At 41.8% G+C, this 24,920-nt stretch overlaps 1 protein-coding gene across 4 annotated transcripts in view; it reads left to right on the top strand.

The window, feature by feature from the left end:
* TEP1 (telomerase associated protein 1) overlaps positions 1 to 24,920 on the top strand; it is a 133,442-nt gene that overhangs the window by 4,214 nt on the left and 104,308 nt on the right. For 3 of the 4 annotated variants that reach the window (XM_058180294.1, XM_058180293.1, XM_058180295.1), the window contains exons 3-9: positions 6,113 to 6,279; positions 7,597 to 7,728; positions 8,213 to 8,515; positions 12,261 to 12,413; positions 15,866 to 16,000; positions 18,788 to 18,949; positions 20,072 to 20,227. In XM_058180294.1, the coding sequence (XP_058036277.1) occupies positions 6,148 to 6,279; positions 7,597 to 7,728; positions 8,213 to 8,515; positions 12,261 to 12,413; positions 15,866 to 16,000; positions 18,788 to 18,949; positions 20,072 to 20,227 (1,173 nt within the window). In that variant the 5' untranslated portion in view covers positions 6,113 to 6,147. The remainder of the gene's footprint in view (positions 1 to 6,112; positions 6,280 to 7,596; positions 7,729 to 8,212; positions 8,516 to 12,260; positions 12,414 to 15,865; positions 16,001 to 18,787; positions 18,950 to 20,071; positions 20,228 to 24,920) is intronic. The other variant, XM_058180296.1, reaches the window with a different exon arrangement.

The following is a 24,920-nucleotide window of genomic DNA, read 5'->3' as shown; positions in this document are numbered from 1 at the left end:
AAATATCTTTCCTGCGTATTGTCTTTTAAAAAGCTGAGATTTTAGCCATCTCAGCCAAATTAATAACTTTCAGTATCCATTCTTCTATTGTAGGTATCTCTTCTTTCTTCCAGTATTGTCCAATCAACAGTCTTGCTGCTGTTATTAAATTCAGAATCAATTTAGTCTCAATCCCTGTACAATTCGTTATAATTCCCAAAAGGAAAAATTGTGGCAGGAACTTTATCTTCTTCTTCAGTACATTTTGAATAATCCACCAAATTCTTATCCAAAAGACCTTAATTTTCTTGCAAGTCCACCAAATATGAAAATATGTAGCGTCATCACAATCACACCTCCAACATTTCGCTTGGATATTAGGATACATACATGATAATTTTTTGGGATCTAAGTGCCATCTATAAAACATCTTATAAAAATTTTCCCTTAAATTCTGTGCTTGTATAAACTTAACATTTCTAACCCAAATTTTTTCCCATGTTTCCAACATTATTGGTTCCTGAATATTCTGTGCCGAACACCTTTCATTTTGTCTTCTAAATGCTTATTTGACTGAGAGATCTGTTGCATTTCCTCTTCCAATCCCTCAATTTTTTTACTCAGTCCTTGAACTGCCATGAGAATATCTTCTCTTATTTTTGCATTAAAATTCTCCATCATCTCTTTTTGCCTATCTTCAGAAAGTTTTAATTGTACTTTCAATATATCCTCAAGACTTGGTTCAGATCCCCTTCTTCCAGAAGGCTTTAAAGGTTTAGCTGCCATTCTGTCTTCAAAAGAATCAGGAATTTAAACTTAACAACTTTCCTTCCCTCCTTTCAGTATAAAAAAAACTCCGTTTGTAACAATCCACAAATAACGCTACTTTATCGTACTAAAAATTTTTACTTTCACTTTCAGACGCCATTTTAAAAGTCAATTAATCAAAGACAAAGAAAGGTTTCAGGTTTCAGAAAGGGAGTCGGTACTTGCCGTGCTGATTCTACATCAAAGATCGAACGCTTGTGAAATTCCCGTCTGCTTAGAAAATCAATCAATTTAATAAGTCCTTTTGAGCAGAAGCGACTCTCCTACTCCTTTTTCCTGATAAAAAACAGGAGTGTGTTTGAAGTTGGAGGGAGTGGAATTCGGTGGGACCATAAATCCAGGAAAATTCGCTCTTAAGAGCAAACCCCCTGTCAGATCTACCACTTTTCCACAACTCTGCATAACCCCCTTTTTCCCATAGGGTATGCTAAGCTCAGTGAACAGTGATTTTTTCTGTTTCACTGACTTTTACAATCTTCTAACACGGAGTGCTCTGTTAGAGCACCCAGCAGGAGCGGTGACGTCACTGGAGCGCCCACCTCACGTAATCTTGATTCTATCCCTCTGTTTATGCAACCCAGAACTGTTGGCTTTTTTGGCAGCTGCTGCACTTAAGGGGCTGCAGTTAAGGGGCTGCCAGAAAGAAGGAAGAGGTCAATTTATTTTCCAAAGTGCCTGAAGATACAACAAGAAGCAATGGATGGAAACTAATCAAGGAGAAAACCAACCTAGAACTAAGAATAAATTTCTTTCTTGACATTTAGAACAATTAATCAGTGGAACGACTTGCTTCCAGAAGTTGGGAGTGCTCCGACACTGGAGGTTTTTGAGAAGAGATTGGATAACCATTTGTCTGAAATGCTATAGGGCAGTAATGGCAAACCTGTTAGATACCGAGTGCCCAAACTGCCCACATGCACATGTCCAAACTGAACAGTGTGCACGCGTGCAAATGTGAACATGGACAGACATGCATGCATGAAAGTGCGCCAAAGTGCACATGCATGGACATGTGCACGGACATACTTGGACATGCACGCATGCTCAGCAGAGACCCGAAGACCTGCTGGCTGATGGCAGGCGGGGCATCCCAACACTGATAGTGTGGCAAGAGATACGATCTTTGTCTTTTGTGAGCTTCTGTTTCTTCGTTTGTAGGGAAACAGAAGCTCACAGAAGCAATGCTAGGGAGATCTAACCTGGGGCCGTGGTGCGTGTGCCAGCAGAGAGGGCTCTGCGTGCCACCTCTGGCAAACGTGCCATAGGTTCGCCATCATGGCTATAGGGTTTCCTGCCTGAGGAGGGGTTGGATTAAAAGAACTCCAAGGTCCCTTCTAATTCTGTTATTCTGTCTTTTCTTGGTCTTCCACGTTGCCTCATAACTCCAATCCAAAGGCTAAAAATGGAAAACAAAGGCCGAAATATTTAATTTCACCCATTCTGATGCCAACCTTTTTGCTGCAGCTGATGCTATGAAGCGTCATTCTTCCTCCTTGCCTCTGTCTAAGAGCAGGAACGCTATGTCCTCTAATTGCTAGGACAGTGTTTCTCAACTTGGGTAACTTTTATGATGTGGGTGGGGAATTCTGGGAACTGAAGTCCCAGAACACATTGTAAAATGGCTGAGGTGTCATAAGGGATCGTTTATTTATTTATTATTTATTTATTTATTTATTTAAACTTTTATACCGCCCTTCTCCCGAAGGACTCAGGGCGGTGTACAGCCTACATTAAAACAGTTAAATATACAAACTTAAAATCACAATTAAAAAACTTATTCAGTAAAGGCCGAAATTAAAACCGTCAAATTGACCATATTAAAATACCCACTAAAATTGTTAAAATTTAAAAATTTAAAATTCAGGCCAGTCCCGCTTGGATAAATAGATAGGTTTTCAATTCCCGGCGAAAGGTCCGAAGGTCGGGTAATTGGCGTAAACCGGGGGGAAGTTCTTTCCAGAGAGTAGGTGCTCCCACAGAGAAGGCCCTTCCCCTGTGGGCCGCCAGCCGACATTGCTTGGCGGACGGCACCCTGAGAAGACCCTCTCTGTGAGAGCGCACGGGTCGGTGGGAGGCATGAGGTAACAGCAGGCGGTCCCATAAGTACCCGGGCCCTAAGCCATAGAGCGCTTTAAAGGTGGTAACCAAAACCTTGAAGCGCACCCGAAAGACCACAGGTAGCCAGTGCAGACCGCACAGGAGTGGTGTTACCCGGGAGCAACGTGATGCTCCCTCAATCACCCGCGCAGCTGCATTCTGGACTAACTGGAGTCTCCGAGTGCACTTCAGGGGTAGCCCCATGTAGAGAGCATTGCAATAATCCAGCCGAGAAGTGACGAGAGCATGAGTGACCGTGCATAAGGCATCCCGGTCAAGAAAGGGGCGCAACTGGTGGACCAGGCGAACCTGGTAAAAAGCTCTCCTGGAGACGGCCGCCAAATGGTCTTCAAACGACAGCCGTCCATCCAGGAGAACGCCCAAGTTGCGTACCCTTTCTGTTGGGGCCAATGACTCGCCCCCAACATTCAGCCGCGGTTGCAGCTGACTGTACCGGGGTGCCGGCATCCACAGCCACTCCGTCTTGGATTGATTGAGTCTGAGTCTGTTTCTCCCCATCCAGACCTGTACGGCTTCCAGGCAACGGGACAGCACTTCGACAGCTTCGTTGGGGTGGCCCGGGGTGGAAAAGTACAGCTGAGTATCATCAGCGTACAGTTGGTAACTCACCCCGAAGCCACTGATGACCTCGCACAACGGCTTCATATAGATGTTGAACAGGAGAGGCGAGAGAATCGACCCCTGAGGCACCCCACAGGTGAGGCGCCTCGCGGTCGATCTCTGCCCCCCTGTCAACACCGTCTGCGACCGGTCGGAGAGGTAGGAGGAGAACCACCGATAAACGGTGCCTCCCACTCCCAACCCCTCCAACCGGTGCAGCAGGATACCATGGTCGATGGTATCAAAAGCCGATGAGAGATCTAACAGGACCAGGGCAGAGGAACAGCCCCTATCCTTGGCCCTCCAGAGGTCATCCACCAACGCGACCAAAGCTGTCTCCGTGCTATACCCGGACCGGAAGCCGGACTGGAACGGGTCTAGATAGACAGCTTCATCCAGGTACTGGGGGAGCTGCCACGCCACCACACTCTCTACAACCTTCACCACAAAGCGAAGGTTGGAGACTGGACGGTAATTACTCAAAATAGCTGGGTCCAGGGAAAGCTTCTTGAGGAGGGGTCTCACCACCGCCTCCTTCAAGGCGGCGGGGAAGACCCCCTCCAACAAAGAAGCATTTATAATTCCCCGGAGCCAGCCTCGTGTCACCTCCTGGGTGGCCAGCACCAGCCAGGAGGGGCACAGGTCCAGTAAACATGTAGTGGCATGTAATCTCCCCAGCAACCTGTCCATGTCCTCGGGAGCCACAGAATCAAACTCATCCCAAACAACATCAACAAGACGCGTCTCAGTCATCTCATCCGGATCATCGCAAACTTGGTCCAAACTATCCCGAAGCTGAGCGATTTTATCGTATAGATAACCACTAAACTCCTCGGCACGTCCCTGCAAGGGGTCATCCTGTCCCCCCTGGTGTAGAAGGGAACGGGTCACCCGAAACAGAGCGGCCGGGCGGTTATCTGCTGACGCAATGAGGGAGGAGGCGTAGGAACGCCTCGCCACCCTCAGTGCCACTAGGTAGGTCTTTGAAAAAGATTAAACTCTGCAATAAACTAAAATAATTTCTGCTTCCTTTTTGCAACAGAATCACATCTGGTCTTGCAAATCCTTGGTAAAGATGCAAGAGTTTTAAATTTAAAGGTGCATTTTGAAATACTATACTGTCAAATGATCTTTAAACGTTTGGTGTTTAATCAATAAAACAGCAAGAACATGCAGGTTGGACTGGTTAAGAAAAAGCAAGTCTTGGGCCTTTGAAAACACAGTTTCATGATAAAAGAAAGAACAACAACAACAATGGGCCGTATCCAACAAAGTGAAATTTAATGTGGAGAAAAGCAAGGTTTTACACCAGGGCAGGAAAAACCAGATTAGGTGAAACCTGGCTCAAAAACAGCAACTGTATGAGGAATCGTGGAGTCCTAGTGGACGATCAATTAAATATGAGCCAGCAGTGTGTGACGGCAGCCAAGAAAGCTAATACAATCCTTAGTTGTATAAACAGAGGCATAGAATCAAAATCATGTGAAGTATTAATACCGCTTTATAAAGCCTTAGTAAAGACATCAACTGGAGTTCTACATCCAGTTTTGGTCACCACATTACAAAAAAAGATGTTGAGGCTTTGGAAAAAAGTACAAAGAAGAGCAATTAAGATGATTAAAGGCCTGGAGACTAAAACATATGAAGAACGGTTGCAGGATTTGGGTTTGGCTAGTCTAGAGAAAAGAAGGACAAGGTGAGACATGATAGCAGTATTCCAATATTTGAGAGGCTGCCACAAAGAGGAGGGGGTCAATTTATTTTCCAAAGCACCTGTAGGCGGGACAAGAAACAATGGATGGAAACTAATCAAAGAGAGAAACAACCTGGAATTAAAAAGAAACTTCCTAACAGGAGGACAATTAACCACTAGAACAGCTTGCCTTCAGATGTTGTGGGTGCTTCATCACTGGAGGTTTTTAAGAAGGGTCTGGACAGCCCCTTGTCGTGATGGTGAATTTATGACATGCATGCCATATTTTTCAGAGTATAAGGCACACCTTTTTCCCACCTAAAAGGGGGGGGGGGAAATTTGGGTGCATCTTAAACACCGAACTGAACGCAACCAAAGAAAAGCAAGATCTGAGGCAATAGGCGGGAAAATCACATATAGGAAATATCCCCAAAACCTTCCCCCCAAAGGTTAGTCAGTATTATCCAATCCATGTTCCTCCAGGGGATCATGTGGGGTGCAGCTTCAGATGGCTCCATCCCTCTGATATGCCTGAATGGTTGGCCTTGACAGGTTATCAGCACGTCTCCCAACTACAGAGAAAACACTGAGGGAAAATTCTTCCAATCCTCTCCCTGTTTCACAACATCTCCACCAGCTCACTTCCCCTCTTCTTCCATAACCAAGACAGCTCCCCACTTCCCACCCCCTTACAATGACAACTGTAGCAAGCAGAGCAATAAATCGATAAATCAGTAGAAAGCGGAGGCTGACACTTAACACTCTGAAAAATAGGGTAATTTAAAAAGACAAGTTTTAAATGTAAGCTTGCCCACTGAATTTGCATTCCCAAGCCATTCAGAAATGGATTTTTACTTTGGCACCTAATCGCTGTCTTTATTTTTCTTTCTGCAGAGATTGAAACCCTGTTGAATTTTTCCTCAAAGACTATGGATCCCACTGCCCCTCATTGTGTGGAGAAGCCTTCTGTCCATGCAAATACTCCTGTTCCTGATATTCTCCAAAAACTGGAAGAATCTCGGCTTCGACTTTTGAATCCTGTCCATCCTTCAGGATTGTGGGTAGGTCATCTGAAATGTCCTGTCAACTAGGGCCGGTCAGTAACTCACTCCAGAACAGTTGATTTACCTCACCTTCCTGGATCTCCAATGCTCCAGGTTGGCCACTCAGCATGATAAGGTACAGCTAAGACCCTGCGCCTCTGAAAATATTCCTAATAAATGTTGGCTTAACACGGGTGCTTGGCTAGTCAATTTAAATATATACTACACGAGTCAAAAAGAAGGCCGTGAAAATATTTACAGACCCTTTGCATCCTGGACATAAATTGTTTCAGCTCCTACCCTCAAAACGACGCTACAGAGCACTGCACACCAGAACAACTAAACACAAGAACAGTTTTTTTCTCAAACGCCATCACTCTGCTAAACAAATAATTCCCTCAACACTGTCAAACTATTTACTAAATCTGCACTACTATTAATCTTCTCATCATTCCCATGACCCATCTCCTTCCACTTACGACTGTATGACTGTAACTTTGTTGCATGTATCCTTATGATTTATATTGATATTGATTGTTTCCTGATTGCTTATTTGTACCCTAGGACTAACATTAAATGTTGTACCTTAGGATTCTTGACGAATGTATCTTTTCTTTTTATGTACACTGAAAGCATATTCACCAAGACAAATTCCTTGTATGTCCAATCACACTTGGCCAATAAAGAATTCTGTTCTGTTCTATTCTGTTCCGTTTTGTTCCGTTCTATTCCATTCTGTTCCATCCCATCCCATCCCATCCCATCCCATCCCATCCCATCCCATCCCACTTCACTCCACTCCACTCCATTCTATTCCGTTCCATATTTTCTATTCTATTCTATTCTATTCTATTCTATTCTATTCTATTCTATTCTATTCTATTCTATTCTATTCTATTCTATTCTATTCTATTCTATTCTATTCTATTCTAAAAAGGTTGTGACTTTTCTTCAATCACACGCAATTATGAGAAACAAAAATGTTGAGGGTCTCTGAAGGTGGTATCCTGCCAAGTGGATTCTCTGTCTGGCCTCTGTTTTTGAAAAAAAAAACACAGTTAAGTTTAAATAGGATAGGAGACCACAATGAGATCTCAGAAGACGTACACTAGACCGGGAAGGTGAAAATGCCAGCTGGAGACTTGCTTCTGTTCACGTGGGTAAAAAATTATAAATCTAAGATGTCTCTAGAAGTCAAGTTCATTGTGACATTTTTCAGACCCAGCCTTATCAAGGGTAGTTTTCAGAGTATCGGAAAGAAGAAAGGAACCATGGCGACGCATGAATTCAATTGCTGCTGCTCCGCTTATTTACATGTGTCTGCTTGTGTCCCAGCAGAAGGATGTGGGTGAGGCACACATGGAGAGCTTCTGGAAAGGCCCAGAGGGATCTACAAAGAGCGACAATATCCCAGAGACCAGAGAGACATCGGGAAGAAACCAGAACCAGGAACAAAGCAAGTTAATGGTAAGGAAGCCGCGGCTGAGTGAAGACAATTCAATGGTGCATTGTCGTCCTCAACTTACGGCCAGAAGTGAGTTCAACATTTCTGTCGCTAAGTGAATTTTACCCTCTTTGACAACCTTTCCTTTCACGGTTAAGTGAGTTACTTCAGTTTTAAGTTAATCACACGGTTGTTAAGTGAATCTGGCTTTTCTGTTGACGTTGCTGGTCGGAAAGTCTCAAAGGTTGACCATGTGACCCTGGGACGCAACATCTGTCGTAAATTTGAACTGGTTGCCAGGTGTTTGAATTTTAATCACGTGACCAGCGTGATTAAAGTAATCCCAGTAAAAATCTGTCATAAGTCACTTTTTCTGTGCTGTTATAATGTCGAATAGTCACTCAGCAAACTGTTTTAAGACGAGGACTATCTGTACTTGGGAGTTGGAGGGAAGATGTCTGCTTGACACCATGGTCTTAAATGTCGCTTTTATTGTTTGTTTTCCAGCTATCTCAGTTTCTGCAAACCGGGCCTAAGAAATTGCTTTCCTATTGTACCTTCTCTCAGCCAAATTTGCTGCGGTCGGAAAATCCCTTCTTGACACAGCAAACTTTCTCCAGCCTTACTTTGCCAGGGCTGGAAGAATCAAGAGCTCGCTTGTTGCTCCCGGTTATTCCAACAAACCTCCCTCTGGATTCTGCAAAGCTTTTGAAAGGATTCTCACTCCCTCCTTCGCCAAAACTCTATGCTGCTGAATTGCCACGACAGGAGGAGACCTCTCAATCTTACCAGGAACTGGAGGAGCACGAGGTAAGACTAAAACTGAAGTTTAGAAGGAAATGTGCAGAAATGAACAGACTAACATTAAGAATAAAAGATAAAGAGGAATCAATATATTTCAAGACCTGGCGATGTTTTTATGATTGGCTAGAAAAGCAGCATGAATAAAAAAAAAAAATACACGAAAAATAAATGAGAGAAAAGACAAATAAAAAAAAATAGAAACCCAGAGGACATCTGAGTAAATGAAAAGAAGGGAAGGAGAGGGAAAATGAAAAAGGAGGTACTATATAAATGTATGTTAAAGATGATATATGTCTAATCAGCAAAATAGAAAAGAAATTGAAAGGAAAATGTGGGTAAATATAAGATCGGGGTTGCTCGAATACCATCTTGACAAAATATTGAATTGAAAATGGACAACAACAACAGAGGTAGGAAGGAGGGAGGAGAAGGGAGGAAAAGAGAGAGAGAGAGAGAGAAGAAAAGAAACAGGAGAGGAAGAAAGGGAGGGAGGGAAAATAAGAGTAGGAGAAAGGGTTAGAAAGCAAGGAAGAGGGGAAAAGTGGGGGAAAGGAAGGGGAAGGAGGGGAGAAAAGAAGAATGTTGAAAAGAATAGCAGAACAGAGGGAAGGGTAAGAGGAGAGAAGGAGAGGAATGGTTGTTGTGGAAGAAGGGAGATATGGAATGTTAGAAGAGCAACTCTGAATGTGTTTTAAAGTTTTAGGATGAAGAGTGAATCAATATGGAAACCAAAAGATAATATATGTGAAAAGAATGGTTAAAGAGATTGTACATTTATATGTTTTATGAGAAATAAAAATAAAAAACTTCTATAAATTTTTTTTTAGAAGGAAATATAGGTATTCCTTCACCTACGACCACAATTGAGCTCAACATTTATACTGCTAAGTGAGACAGTTGTTAAATGAGCTTTGCCCCATTTTACAAACTTTCTTACCACAGTCGTTAAGTGAATTGCTGTAGATTGTATCACGATTGGCTTCCCCATTGCTTGTCAGAAGATTGCAAAAAAATGATCACATGACCCTGGGACATTGCAACCGTCATAAAAACATGCCAGTTGCCAACTGTCCAGATTTGATCATGTGACCAGTGGTCGGAAGTGTGAAAAACTGTTCTAACAGCGGTGGGCTGCCCCCAGTTCGGACCGGTTCTATTGAACCGGTTGTAAAACTGGTGGGAGGCTCCGCCCACTGACCTGGATGTCATCATAGGCAATCTGCACATGCGCAGTGATCCCGTTGCGAACCGATAGTAAAGGTAAGTAGAACTCACCCCGTGTTGTAAGTCTTTTTTTTCCCAGTGATGTATCTTCAAATGGTCACTAAAAGGATGGTTGTAAATCAAGGACAGCCTGTGAAAGCTCCAACCTTATCTGTAGAAAATAAGTACCATAAGTATCAAGATTCCTTCATGTTGAATTTGATTCCCAAGGATACGTTCAAGATTTATTTCTAAATATCAGTGCAATTTTTTTTTTGTGTTTAGATATATGGATTCCATGAAGTGGAAGAATTTATTGTCATTATTGAAATTGTGTGCCATTAACTTTTTCCAGATTTTTTTTTAAAGCTTTCCCCAACTTACTTCATAGTAGGGCAGTGTTTATTGTTCACTTTAAGATATGTGGACTTCAACTACCAGGATTCTTCAGATCTGGCTGTGGAATTCTGGAAGTTGAAGTCCATGTATTTTAAAGTGGTCAAGGTTGAGAAACTGAAATATTTCTCCAAGTACTCTACTAGAACTTCCTCGTAATCCCCCAACCAATTACGAATCTTGACTGACCTTAATTATTTTCCACATATGTCATTATTTTCCACAGTGTCATTGGACTGCTTAATGGAGGACCAAATGGGGCTGCAACTATTGTAGTATCCACACATTCATTTGGAGGGCACATTAGGAAGGTTGCTGTGTGGAGATGAGTTAGAGAGGATGGCTCTAGGCAGTGATCTGATTCAGAAATGCAAAGGGTGATTTATTGCATGCATAGCACTTGTCAGGAAAAAGCTTTAATCAAAGGTGGTGTTTCCTTGAAATTGCATTATGTCATTCTGGAAACGGACACCTTTGACGCAGGCATGCCTGATTTCAGATCTTTGCAACAGATTTCTTTACTCGGAAGTTTAGATTAGCTTTGAGGCCATAAGGCTGTGCAGAGAGTGGTAAGGAGAGCAGAAAAGATTATTAGACGTTTGCTTCTTTCTATGTAGGACATAGAATATAAGTGATGCCTGACCAGAGTCTGCAATATTGGCAGGGAATGCTACACATCCTCCCCATGACCAATTTTCTTTGTTACCTTCCAGGAGGGGGCTTCGTGGTATCGCAGGCCCAACTGGCAAAAGAAAGCTCAGAACTATATTAGTTGGTTGGCAGAAGAGGCATTCATCCTGCAGTGGATAGACAATGGCGAAAATCATGATTTTCTTTCGAGAACGGGCATCAGAATTTCATTCTTTTAATGTGTGCCAGCACACTGGCACATATTAAAAAAATTAAAAATGACAAAAGTAATTATCTTATTATGCTTTAGAGCACTTCACACACCAGAACAACTAGACACAAGAAGTTTTTTCCCAAAGGCCATCACTCTGCTAAACAAATAATTCCCTCAACACTGTCAAGCTAGTTACTAAGTCTGCACTACTATTAATCTTTGCATCGTTCCTATCACCCGTCTCCTCCCGCATATCATTGTATGACTATAACCTTGTTGCTTGTATCCTTACAATTTATATTGACTGTTTCCTAATATGATTTGATTGCTTATTTGTACCCTATGACTATCATTAAGTGTTGTACCTTATTATTCTTAATGAATGTATCTTTTCTTTTGTGTACACTGAGAGCCTATGCACCAAGACAAATTCCTTGTGTGTCCAATCACACTTGGCCAATAAAGCTATTCTATTCTATTCTATTCTATTCTATTCTATTCTGTTCTGTTCTGTTCTGTTCTGTTCTATTCTACTCTATTCTACGCTACGCTACTCTACTCTATTCTACTCATCTTATAATTACTTGTTTCTCTGATGGTTTCCCACAATGGCTTCTTTTGTGCTTCAATGTTCCTTCCATGCATTTTATGGCGACTTGGGGTCAGAGCTCCCTTTTTCTTAGCACACATTGGTACCAGCTGTTTAGCAAAGAATTCCTCTACAGATAGTCCTTGATTTAACAGCCGTTCACTTAGTGACCAATCAAAGTTAAAACGGCATTGAAAAAAAAGAGTTATGACCATTTTTCACACTTATGACCGTTGCAGCATCACGTGATATACATTCAAATGCCTGACAACCGGTTCACATTTATGATGGTTGCTGTATCCCAGGGGTGGTCACGTGATCCCCTTTTGCGACCTTCTGACAAGCAAAGTCAATGGGGAAGCCAGATTCACTTAACAACCGTGTTGCTAATTTAACAACTGCAGGGATTCATTTAACAAACGTGGCAAGAAAAAGTCGTAAAATGAGGGCGAATCTCAACCGAATTCTCACTTAGCAATTGGGGCTCAATCGTGGTCGTAAGTCGAGGACTACCTGTGTTACGTAGCTTGGATGGGCATCCCTGACACGTAGGGTAGGCTGTTGGAGCAGAAATGGAAAAACAAATGAAGGAAATGGCGTCCTAAACGTTAGACTAGCAGCTTTGCCTTCTTTCAGATTTAAGGGGTGGCCATTGCTTGTCAGCTGATTTGACTTGGTGGCTTAACGGTGACTTGTATTTTTCTTCTGTCCAACGATAGAAAAAAGAGGACGAGGTAGACTCATTCAACAACATCCCAGAATATGTCCTTGCAATGCCTGAGGATGAGTTGGAACAATTACAGGAGGAAGATGACACCCTGTTGTCTGAGATAGAGGATGATGATGAAGGAGTAGCTGTGAAAGACCAGAAGGTAAGAGACAAGCTGCAGTAGTAGTAGCAATGCTTACTGATGGGGTGTGACCTGATCTTTCCCACCTTCGTGGATATTTACAAACAAATAAAAGCTCTGCAAGCAAGAATAATACAGATAGTGAGGGGTCCTTGATGCTCTCTGAGCTTGCTTGCATTCTTGCAAAGGTTTCATTACCGAAACTAGGTAACATCATCAGTTACCTAACTAGCACTGACGATGTCTATGGAGATTCTTAGTCATCCCAGATCAAGGTTGTCCCAAAGGTGCTTTTTCAAGAGGCAAGTGGACCTTCTGGTTTTTCTTGAAGATGTTTCTCTTCCCATCCAAGAAGCTTCTTCAGCCCAGCAAGATTGGCGAAAATGTTGCCAAATAGATCAGCGGAACGCTGGAAATGCCAGCAGAAGCAAGGAACATTTTTTCCTGTGTGGTGGACATGTCCAGAAGCCAAGAAATATTGGATAAAATTTAGAAAACGGTTAGAGGAAATCACGAAACAACAAATAGATTTAAAACTGGAATTATTTCTATTAGGTATAGTAAGAGGAAATTATTGTAAGAAAACTCAATATATCATGTTATATATAATAACAGTGGCTAGAATTACTTACGTGCAGAACTGGAAAAATGATAGCACTCCCTCTGATGGAATGATAGGATAACAATGAAAATAAAAGAAATAGGAGAAACGAAATACTATTTGATTTGGGAGACATGGTATAATTGGTTAGAGAATAGAAGTAAAGAATAAGAATGTAAATGTAGTTTAAGAGGTATTTTAAAGTTAAAAGGTAATATATATATATATATATATATAGTTACAAAACTACGATAATGATATAATGTATAGAACAGATATGTACACAAATGGAAAGGAGGAATAATGGAAATAACTGGTATGTACCTAGGAGATATTCTGATGCCGGAGTGCTGTAAAGATTGAAATTGTGATACAAAACAAAGAAAACCGCTTAATAAAAACTACTTTTTTAAAAAAAGAAGCTTCTTTAGCTCTGACTAAGATCAGTGGTGGGTTGCCCCTGGTTCAGACCGGTTCTATAGAACCAGGGGTGAAATGCTCCCGGTTTGGACTGGATCACCCGATCCAGTAGCGATGGTGGCAGGTGGTTTGGAGAACCGGTAGCAAAAATCCCTGCCCACCCCGCAATGCCCAGCTGAGCCGCGTGATCATCAGAGGTTTTTTTTATTTTATTTTTAAAAGCATTTTTTCTTCGGCTGAAAAAATGCTTTTAAAAGTAAAAAAAACCTCTGATGATGCACGGCTCAGCTGGATGCTAGCCAAAAAACGGGGGAGGGGGGAATCTGGTTTTCCTCCCCGCAGGCTCTGGTAGCCAAACCAAAAAATGGGGGGTGGAGTCTGTTTTTCCTCCCAGCAGGCTTCCCTGAAGCTTCCCTGAAGCCTGCTGGGAGGAATAATGGATTTCCCCGCCCCCCGGGGTTTGGTTTCGCTATCAGGGAAGCCTGCTGGAAGGAAAAACGCGGTATGTGGGGGGGTTCATTTTTGAGAGAAAGAGAGAGAGAGAGAGAGAGGAAGGAAGGAAGGAAGGAAGGAAGGAAGGAAGGAAGGAAGGAAGGAAGGAAGGAAGGAAGGAAGGAAGGAAGGAAGGAAGGAAGGAGTACAAACCTGGCACCAGATGCAGCTTCAGAGGATAATCCACGGCTGGAAGGGACCTGGAGGTCATCTAGTCCAACCCTGATCCAGCAGGACATTGCTAGTGAGTTTCTGTCTTTTGATCCCCCAGTCACATACCCACACCCACCCAGTCACATGACAACCCCCACCAAGCCACGGCCATCAAGCCATGCCCACAGAACCGGTAGCAAAAAAATTTAGATTTCACCCCTGTATAGAACTGGTAGTAAAACCAGTGGGAGGCTCCGCCCACAGACCCGGATGTCAATATAGGCGATCTGCGTATGCGTGATCTTGTTGCGAACCGGTAGTAAAAGTAAATAGAACCCGCCCCTGGACTCGATGGTCTCTCTGTTGAGAGAGGGCTGTTCAGTTTTGATATAGATGGCCTTTTTAACCGCTTTTTCAAACCAGCTGTCCACGCCATCCAAAATATTGACTCAACAGAGAGAGAGAGAGAGAGAGAGAGAGAGAGAGGGATACGACATCATCTATCTCCAGTCTACACTGCAGTCCTTTCAGCAGTTCCAAGAAGGAACTCCGCATCCATTTGCACCGCTCGGGTGATCCTGACAGCACAGACAAACCTCCAGGTGGCCTCAACGACTAGCTAAAAGGATGCAAATGACCAGCTTATCCACAAGGAGTATAAATCCTTCCATTCTTCACTATCCTGTCAGAGCTGAAGAAGCTTCTTGGATGAGAAGCGAAACCTCTTCAAAAGAAAAACCAGAAAGTCCAATTGCCTCTTGAAAAAGCACCTTTGGGATAGCACTGATGATGTTACCTTATTTGGGTAATGAAAGGACCGCAAGGAAACAAGCAGGCTTAGAGAGCTCCAAGGACCCCTCATTTCAATCCTGAGCCACAAATACAGGCAGTCCTTGACTTAGGATCACAACTGAACCTGTTGCTAAGTGAGACGGTTGCTAAGTGAGTTTTGCCCCACTTTATGACCTTTCTTGTCACCGTTGTTAAGGGAATCACTGCAGTCGTTAAGTTAGTAACACGGTTGTTAAGCGAATCTGGCTTCCCCATTGACTTTGTTTGCCAGAAGGCTGCAAAAGGGGATCACATGACCCCAAGACATTGCAATTGTCATAAATACATGCCAGTTTCCAAGGGTCTGAATTATGCCCGTGTGACCATAGGGATGCTGAAAGAGTCGTAAGTATGAAAAACTGGTCAGGTTACTTTTTTTTTTCTGTGCCATTTTAACATAGAACGGTCGCTAAACAAATGGTTGTAAGTTGAGGATAACCTGTGCTCGTTCCTCCTCCTATTTTTTTCCCCACCACAACAACAACAACCCTGTGAGTTGGGATGGACTGGACTGAGACAGAGAACCTGGCCCAAGGTCAGCCAACCAGCTTTGGTGCCTAAGGCAGGATTAGAATTCAGAGCGATATAAATTGAAAATAGTCACAAGTCACTTTTTTTCAGTGTTGTGTAACTTGCAAAGATCACTAAACAAATAACGTTCTGCATTCTTTCATTCCAGTTTTCAGTTTTAGTCTGGGATGTTTTTTTTTTAAAAAAAGGTTCTCATGATTTCTTTTTCTTTGTGTTTATATTAATTAAACTGTCTCTTTTGGACTAGAACAGGGGTCTCCAACCTTAGTAACTTTAAGGTTTGTGGACTTCAACTCCAAGAGTTCAATTCTGGGAGTTGAAGTCCACAAGCCTTAAAGTTACTAAGGTTGGAGACCCCTGGACTAGAAAACTAGAATTGGTGAGGAAATTCCCATGAATTTAATTGAATTTCTTAAATCCTTCTCTCCCCCCCACTTTTTTTTAGCTAATACTCTTGAGCATTGTCTGCTGCTCCTTGGTGGAAGGAGCAAACTTTGGGAATCCTCCAGGGTTGCTTCAGCAGAAACTGATGAAAATATGTAAGAGTTTAGCAGAATATGAACCAGAATTCATCCTCAAGGTATGAAAGGGGGCTGTGGAGCCTGGGCATGAGGGTTGGGAATGTCTGGGATGTGTAAGGCGTTAGGAACACCTGTGTACCATGGATGTTCCTGAATTTAAGAGATTATCTGTTTGCTTGTCATTGTGATGCATGATTTATCTCTGTACATGATTGATCCCCCAATAAATCTCCCAATTTATTGGGAGATCAAATTGTTGTGGGCGCCATAGAATAACCAAAATCTTTAATTTAAAGTGCCTATTATTATTATTACTTGGGACGTGGTGGCTCAGTTGGCTAAAACTCTGAGCTTGTCGATCGAAAGATCGGCAGTTTAGCGGTTCAAATCCCTAGTGCCGTGTAACGGGGTGAGCTCCCGTTACTTGTCCCAGCTTCTGCCAACCTAGCAGTTCGAAAGCACTTAAAAAATGCAAGTAGAAAAATAGGGACCACCTTCTGTGCGCCCTTGGCGTTTAGTCATGCCGGCCACATGACCACGGAGACGTCTTTGGACAGCGCCGGCTCTTTGGCTTTGAAACAGAGATGAGCACCGCCCCCTAGAGTCGGGAACGACTAGAACATATGTGCGAGGAGAACCTTTACCTTTATCTATTATTATTATATAAGACTCAAAATGTTAGTCAGATGATCCGAAACACATCTTCAAATTGACCACGAACAGGTAGGTTTTCAAGGAAACAGCCATTTATTCTGAATGATGTGAGGATTCCTGCAGTGGGTACACAGTTAGGCTAGCCCTCCGTGGTCTTCCAACGTTATACAATCATGTCAGGAGTACTGAAGCGCTTCCGAGTTGAAGGAATTGACTGGTGGCATTACCAGGTTTTTTTTGGGTTTTTTTGTTTTTATTTGCATTTATATCCTGCCCTTCTCCGAAGAGTCAGGGTGGCTTACACTATGTCAAGCAATAGTCTTCATCCATTTGTATATTATATACAAAGTCAACTTATTGCCCAACAATCTGGGTCCTCATTTTACCTACCTTATAAAGGATGGAAGGCTGAGTCAACCTTGGGCCTGGTGGGGCTTGAACCTGCAGTAATTGCAAGCAGCTGCTGTTAATAACAGATTGTCTTAGCAGTCTGAGCCACTCAAGGACCCGTTGCCTCGGGGGATGCCTTGTAGGGAGCTCCTTTCACATCCCTGTTAAATTGCCCATGGAAGTGGTACACACTTTTAGCGGCCGCCCACTTTTGAACTGGAGGTGGTGCATGTGACGGGAGCTCACCCCATCCCACATCAGCAACCGGGTCTCGAATGCAAACCTGTTGATCGTCATCTCAGCATCCTAATCTCGTGAGTCACCGCGCTCCAACGTCAGGATTTTCAGATAGAAGCTTGAGAATGGCTCTTCCAGTCCCTGTAGTTGAATACTATGAATAATTTAAAACTTCCAGCATGTGCAAGGAGACCTAAGGATATTTGATATATGAAGGATATTTGATATAAGTTAATATATCAAATATGAAGTATTAATACCACTTTATAATGCCTTGGTAAGGGCACACTTGGAATACTGCATTCAGTTTTGGTAGCCACTATGTAAAAAAGATGTTGAGACTCTAGAAAGAGTGCAGAGAAGAGCAGCAAAGATGATTAGGGGACTGGAGGCTAAAACATATGAAGAACGGTAGCCGGAACTCGGTATGTCTAGTTTAATGAAAAAAAGGACTAGGGGAGACATGATAGCAGTGTTCCAATATCTCAGGGGTTGCCACAAAGAAGAGGGAGTCAAACTATTCTCCAAAGCACCTGAGGGTAGAACAAGAAGCAATGGGAGGAAACTAATCAAGGAGAGAAGCAACTTAGAACTAAGGAGAAATTTCCTGACAGTTAGAACAATTAATCAGTGGAACAACTTGCCTGCAGAAGTTGTGAATGCACCAACACTGGAAATTTTTAAGAAAATGTTGGATAGCCATTTGTCTGAAATGGTGTAGAGTTTCCTGCCTGGGCAAGGGGTTGGATTAGAAGACCTCCCAGGTCCCTTCCAACTCTTATTATGTTATGTTATTTTTGAACGAGAAGATTTTCTACGCTAGTTTCTTGCTGACTTTAGAGAGCGATGCTCATCTCCGTTTCAAGGTCGTTGAGCTAGCACTTTCTAAAGATATTTCTGATGTCATGTGGCCAGCATGACGTCACAGAATGCTGTTATCTTCCCATTGAAGTGGTACCTATTTATCTATTTGAATTTCCATGCTTTCACACTGCTAGGTTGACAGGCATTAGGGCAAGGACAGGAGCTCACCCTGTCATGTGGCACTCAGGTCTTGAACCCAGGCTGCTGGCTTTCTCGCTAACAACTCCAATGTCTTACCGCTGAGCCACCGCACAGCCCCTTTCTGCAAGGAAGAGTAGGAAAGTATTCCAAACGCCAGAATAAGAAAACTCTTAGCGGATTGCAGAGAATATTTGAAAACTCTTATTTCTGCAAAACATTATAAAGTTCTAACCGGAAGGACATCCAGGCTTTTGCACCTGTCCTAGTACCACTTTCTACTTTTGAATTTGTAAATGTCTGCAAATTAGTAACAAGTAATATTTTCCAACTTGCAGAATTACGTTGTGGTTTAGCCTCATATCACATTGAGGGCTTGCCTGCGGCTGTTTATTTAGGGATTCTTTGAAGTGTAATTTGAGCAGGGATACCTAAATTTTGCACACAGCTCAATATTTAAACATTAGCAAACTGGTCTTATTAAGTATTAAGATTCCTAATCTTCCTAATAATATTAGAAGAGGTTTTTGCTCACTCCTACGATCTCTTTTCTCTTCACTCAGGTTGCCTTGTATGCCCGCCAAGAACTGAACATCCGCAGTACGGCTAATTTCCTCCTGGCATTGGCTTCCTACCTTCAGCCCTGCCGCCCACATGTGCGGCGCTATTTCTGCCATGCGGTACAGCTCCCATCGGACTGGATGCAAGTGGCCCGGCTCTATCAAGTGAGAACAAATCTCATTTTCTCCTATTGCCTCTTCAGCAGGAATTCCACTTCTATTGCCTTTTTTGATTGAAGAGTGCAGAGAAGAGCAGCAAAGATAATTAGGGGACTGGAGGCAAAAATGTATGAAGAATGGTTGCAGAAACTGGCTATGACTAATTTAATGAGAAGAAGGACTAGGGGAGATATGATAGCAGTGTTCCAATATTTCAGGGGCTGCCACAAAGAAGAGGGAGTCAAGCTATTCTCCAAAGCACCTGAGGGTAGAACCAGAAGCAATGGGTGGAAACCAATGGTGAAATGTAAAATTTGTTACTACCGGTTCTGTGGGCGTGGCTTAGTGGGAGGGGGTGTAATGTGACCGGGTGGGCGTGGCCAACTTTTTTTTTTTACTTTTAAAAGCATTTTTTCTATAACCTCTTCGACTGAAGAGGTTGTAAAAAATGCTTTTAAAATCCTATGATGATCAGGCAACTCAGCTGGGATCGCCAGAGCTAAAAAAGCTTTTAAAGGGTTCTGATGATCCTAGCTGTATTGCCTGATCATCAGAACCCTTTAAAAGCATTTTTTCTACAATCTCTTCGGCCGAAGAGGTTGAGAAAAAATGCTTTTAAAAGGTTCAGATGATCCCAGCTGAGCCGCGGGATCATCAGAGCCTTTTTTTTTTACTTTTAAAAGCATTTTTTCAGCCGAAGAAAAAATGCTTTTAAAAGTAAAAAAACCCAAACTTCTGATGATCATGCAGCTTAGTTGGGCATGCGGGGCGGGGGGGAGGGATTTTTGCTACTGGTTCTCCGAACCACCCGCCACCATCGCTACCGGATCAGGCGATCTAGTCCGAACTGGGAGCATTTCACCCCTGATGGAAGCTAATCAAGAAGCGAAGCAACTTAGAACTAAGGAGAAATTTCTTGACAGTTAGAACAATTAATCAGTGGAACAACTTGCCTCCAGAAGTTGTGAATGCTCCAACACTGGACATTTTTAAGGAGAGATTGGACAACCATTTGTCATAAATGCTATAAGCCTGAGCAGGGGGTTGGGATGGAAGACCTCCAAGGTCTCTTCCAACTCTGTTATTCTGATTTGCCGCATGTGGTGCTTTTTTTCCTTCTCTGTGCAGAGCCTAGCAGGAGAAGAAGGGACACTGGCTCCCATGCCTTCCTGCCTCCGCGCTGGGATGGCTGATAAGTTCCGGCAGTTTGATGCCTATCAGTTGGCCAAATACAACACACGCAAGAGCCAGGGCAAGCAACGTCACAAGCCAAAGGCTACAAAGGTAGAGTACTGGGCTTTGAAGTTTGTTAGATTTTTTAAAGCTGTAAGCGGGCAGCCTTCTTCCTTCTTTCATCTGAATTGCTGGGATGTCATGCTGGAAAGTTCCCAGGCATTCTAAGCCATTGATGGTCCTCTCAGAAATTCTGCAAGGGATGCATGCAGCAATTTTGATGCCTAGAGAAATCTTGCACTAACTTTGCTAATATGTGCAGCAGCATGGACAGTCTTTAGGTGTTGTGTCTCGTCCGATCTTACCACAGCCGGGGCCTTCTTATCTGCTTCCGAACACGGAGGAATGTCCTAGTATGCCTCCCGGCCCCAGCCCTGGCTCCATGCCCAGACAGGCTGAAATGGAGGAAGTATCTCCAGCCCCCAGCTCTGGCTCCATGCCCAGGCAAACGGAGCAACTAGACCCCTCCCCCTCCTCCACAGCATGTGAGCCTGAGGGAGGTCAATTGCCAACAGCTACAGACTGGAGTGACCCTCGCGTCAGAAGACTCGATAGACGGAGGCAACAGAAAAAGGGAGGGGCAGGCCTGGATAAGTGCTGAGTCATGGAGCCACACCCCATGGCCTATATAAAGGACCTGCTTTCTGGCATTCTCTGAGTCAGGCAAAGTCTAAACATATCTTGCTGAAGTCACTTTCTGGTCTCCTGCCTGCCCTGAGGACTTTGCTAGGACTTTGGCAGAGCTGCAGAGGCACGCCTGATTCGGATTTCCCTGACCCGGCCGTCAGCGGAGAAGTGGGACAGGACATTAGGGCCTATACAGATATTACATTATTATTCAAATAGCTGCACTGGCTGGTGGTTTGCTTCCGGATGCAATTCAAGCTGTTAATTATTACCCATAAAGCCTTTTGTGGCATGGGACTAGATTACTGGAGGGGCCATCTCACCCAGTGATGAAATCTGAACCGGTTTACTACTGGTTTGCTGGCTGTGCATGCGCGCTGCATGCCAAATGCGCGCTGTGTGCGAGGTGCATGCATGCACCCAGGAGGTATGGGGTAAGTAGAACAGCACGCAGGAGGTGTGTGATCAGCTGTGGCATGTGATATTTTTTTTTTTACTTTTAAAAGCATTTTCTGGCAACCTATTCGGCCGAATAGATTATAAAAAAAAAATGCTTTTAAAAGTTAAAAAAAAGGTTCTGACAATCGCGCGGCTCAGCTGTGATTGTCAGAGCCTTTTATTTTTACTTTTTAAAAGCATTTTTTACAACCTATTCCTACTATTCGGGTGGGAAAAGCGAGTGAGCTGGAAAGAAGCAGCAAGCGGGCAAGCAGGCTACCGAGCGATTGGGCATGGGCAGCGGGAGGGGGGACAGGGATTTTGGTACTGGTTCTCTGAACCACCTGCCACCATTGCTACCAGATCAGCTGATCTGCTCTGAACCGGGAGCATTTCACCCTTGATCTCGCCCCTGTGGGATAGCCCCATCCCACCTGTGCTGACAGAAGAAGTGTGCTGCAGATCCCATCAGTCAAGGAAGTCCAGAATAAGAGCATTCTCTGCCGTAGTCCTGGCCCTTTGGAACATCTTACTTCCCCTGAGATGAGATTGGCTCCCACCTTCCTGACTTTACATAACAGCCTGAAGGCCTGGCTCTACCAATAAAAGAGAATACTTATAGTTCAGGGTTGCAATGAGAGGTCCTTGGTGCTCTCTGAACTTGGTTGTTGCAGGAATTGGGTATATCTAATCTAAGGGTGTCAAACCCATGTTGTCACGTTGTCATCATGTGACATATCGTGACCTTCTCCCCCCTTCTCCATGGGGACGTTGGCGTGATCAATGCGTGACGCATCCGGCCTGTGGCCCGTGAGTTTGATATTCCTGGTCTAGTCTAATGAAAAGAAGGACTAGGACAATATGGCATATATGAGAAACAATTAGAATTAGACAAAATATTGCAAGGAACGGGAGGAAAAATGATCACTAAAATACACAACTTTCTTTTTTTTTTTTTTATTACTTTTTTTACAACAAACAAACAAAAAGAAAATACATTATTACACCCTTGTGCTATACATAAAAGGAAGATTTGGGTCTTCGGATATATCCTCATGATTGCCAAAATCCACGTTCTCGAGGTACAGGTACTGAAGCGTCCAATGTTCCAAGCGCAAAGTCCACAAATGGTTTCCAAGTCTTCCAGAAAATATCTTCTTTATACACACCACTTCTAATTTTAATATCACATGTCATTTTATCATTTAAAGCTAATTTCCACATTTCAGAATTCCACTCTTCTATTCTAAAAATCACATCTAGTTTCCAATATCTAGCTATTATAATTCTACCTATTATAATCATAATTCTAATCAATTCTTTTTCATATTTTGTTAATTCTATTTCCTTAATTACCAACAATAATATAGTTTCCACTCTCAATGTTATTACTTTCCCCATCATTTCAAATATCATTTTCTCCAATTGTTGCCAAAACTTTTTAACCTTATCACAATTATACCACATATGTTCATAAGTCCCCAATTCCATCTCACATCTCCAAAAATTTTTACTAATTTTTTTATCCATTTGTGACAATCTTACTGGAGTCAAATACCATTTCCAAACAACTTTATAATTGTGCTCTTTAATCCTTATAGATAAAGTTCTCATAATTCTACTCTTCCAATTCACATTCCAATCTGACTCTGGTATTTCAATATTAAGATCTTTTTCCCAATTTGTCCTCATCACTCTTTGTAATTTTTCATCAGAATTTATAATCTTATAAACCCTACTAACGAGTCCCTTTAGCCCAATTTCATCTTTCATAATCCGAGATACTAAATATTCAAATTCAGTTTCACATCTATTTATCGAATAATTTTCCCTTAGTTTTTTTGTCCATTTTTCTATCTGTATTTTTTCAAACCAACTTAACCCTAATCTTTCAATAATTTCTTTATTCCTCCTTTCATTTCCATAACTTTTATCCAATCTCTAATAATTTCTATATTTTCCTCTTTAATCACTTCATTACGTTTTATATTATTTTTAATCGGCCAAATTCCAATTGTCTCCCCCAAAAAGATTATATCCGGAATTAAAATTTTAACAAATTTATTCCACATTTTACTTAATCCCTTTAACCAATAACTTCTACTTACACATTTTAAATTTGCTTTATCTAAAAACCACTTTGATCCAAATTTCTCTATCCCTTAACTCTAAGTCTCTCCAATAATTATCTTCACCTTTAAATATTTTTACCACTATCCGGATACCATACGCACAGTAATAATTAAATAATTTGGGGATTCCTAATCCACCTTCCTTTTGATTTTGATACCACATTTTCTTCACTAATCTAGGTCTTTTACCACCGTTACAAAATTTATCCAGTTTTTTCTGATATCCTTCAATATCTTTCTCTGTCAAATTTAGTGGTAGCATCTCGAATAAAAAGTTGAACTTGGGCAGCAACATCATCTTACACATTGCAATTCTACCAAACCAAGACAACTTTAAAATTTTATATTTATCTATCTTCTTCTCAATTTCATTAATCATCACATCATAATTAAATTTTTTCAATTCTTTAACCTTAAGTGAAAGCACTATACCCAAATATTTCAATGTGTTTTAATCCTTATCCCAAATTGCTCTTGCATATTCTCAGACTCATTACCATTACTATCCATCAATAATTCTGACTTTGACCAATTTACTTTCAATCCTGTCATTTCCTCAAATTCTATCAAATGCTTATATATCTTTTCAGATCTTTCTACATTTTCAAAATAATTAAAGTATCATCCATACAAATTTATCTTATACCCTTATATCCTTCTAATTCTTCATCTTTTCTATCATTTTGTCAATATTTCCATAGCCAATAAAAATAATGTTGGGGACAAGGGACATCCTTGTCTCGTACCAGCTTCTAATTTTATCTCTTCAGTTAATATTCCATTCACCTTCACTCTTGCACTGCTCTTTTGGTACAATTTTGAAATAACATGTATAAACTTATTACCAAAGCCTAAAGCCTCCACAATTACTTTAATAGTTTCCCATTGTACAGAATCAAAAGCTTTAAAAATATCCAATGATACTATACCAATTTTATCCCCATTATATTCAGCTACATCTATAATATTTAATACTCTTCTAACAATATCACTCATGTATCTACCCTTCACAAAACCTACTTGATTATAACTTATATATCTATCTATAAATCTATTTAATCTATTACTTATAATGGCAGTAAATATCTTTGCATCCTGATTAATTAAAGAAATGGGCCGATAGGACTCAATCCTTTCTAAATCTTTATCTGGTTTAGGAATTAAGGATATCACCGTTCTGTTCCATGACGAAGGTACTTCCCCACCATGTAATATTCCATTGAATAATTTTTGCAATCTTGGTATTATTAATTCTTTAAATTCTTTATAAAACTCAACAGGTAATCCATCCTCACCTGGAGCTTTCCCTAATTTTAATTTTTGTATTATTCCATTAATCTCATCTTGTGTTATATCTTCTTCCATCAATTCCTTATATGTTTGATCAATTTTCACCACATACTTTTCTAAATAGCTTTGCAATTTTCCCCGATTAATTGGTTTCTTTGAATATAGATTCTGAAAAAAATTTCTAACCACTTCACATTTCTCTAATTTTTTATAACATCTTATACCTCTATCATCTATCAAAACTCCAATTTCTCTCT

This window comes from Ahaetulla prasina, chromosome 4 (genome assembly GCF_028640845.1).
Source record: "Ahaetulla prasina isolate Xishuangbanna chromosome 4, ASM2864084v1, whole genome shotgun sequence".
In the NCBI taxonomy this organism is placed as follows: Eukaryota; Metazoa; Chordata; class Lepidosauria; order Squamata; family Colubridae; genus Ahaetulla; species Ahaetulla prasina.
The sequence above is the reverse complement of the archived record's forward strand: the minus strand, read 5'-3'. Positions and strand labels throughout refer to the sequence as shown.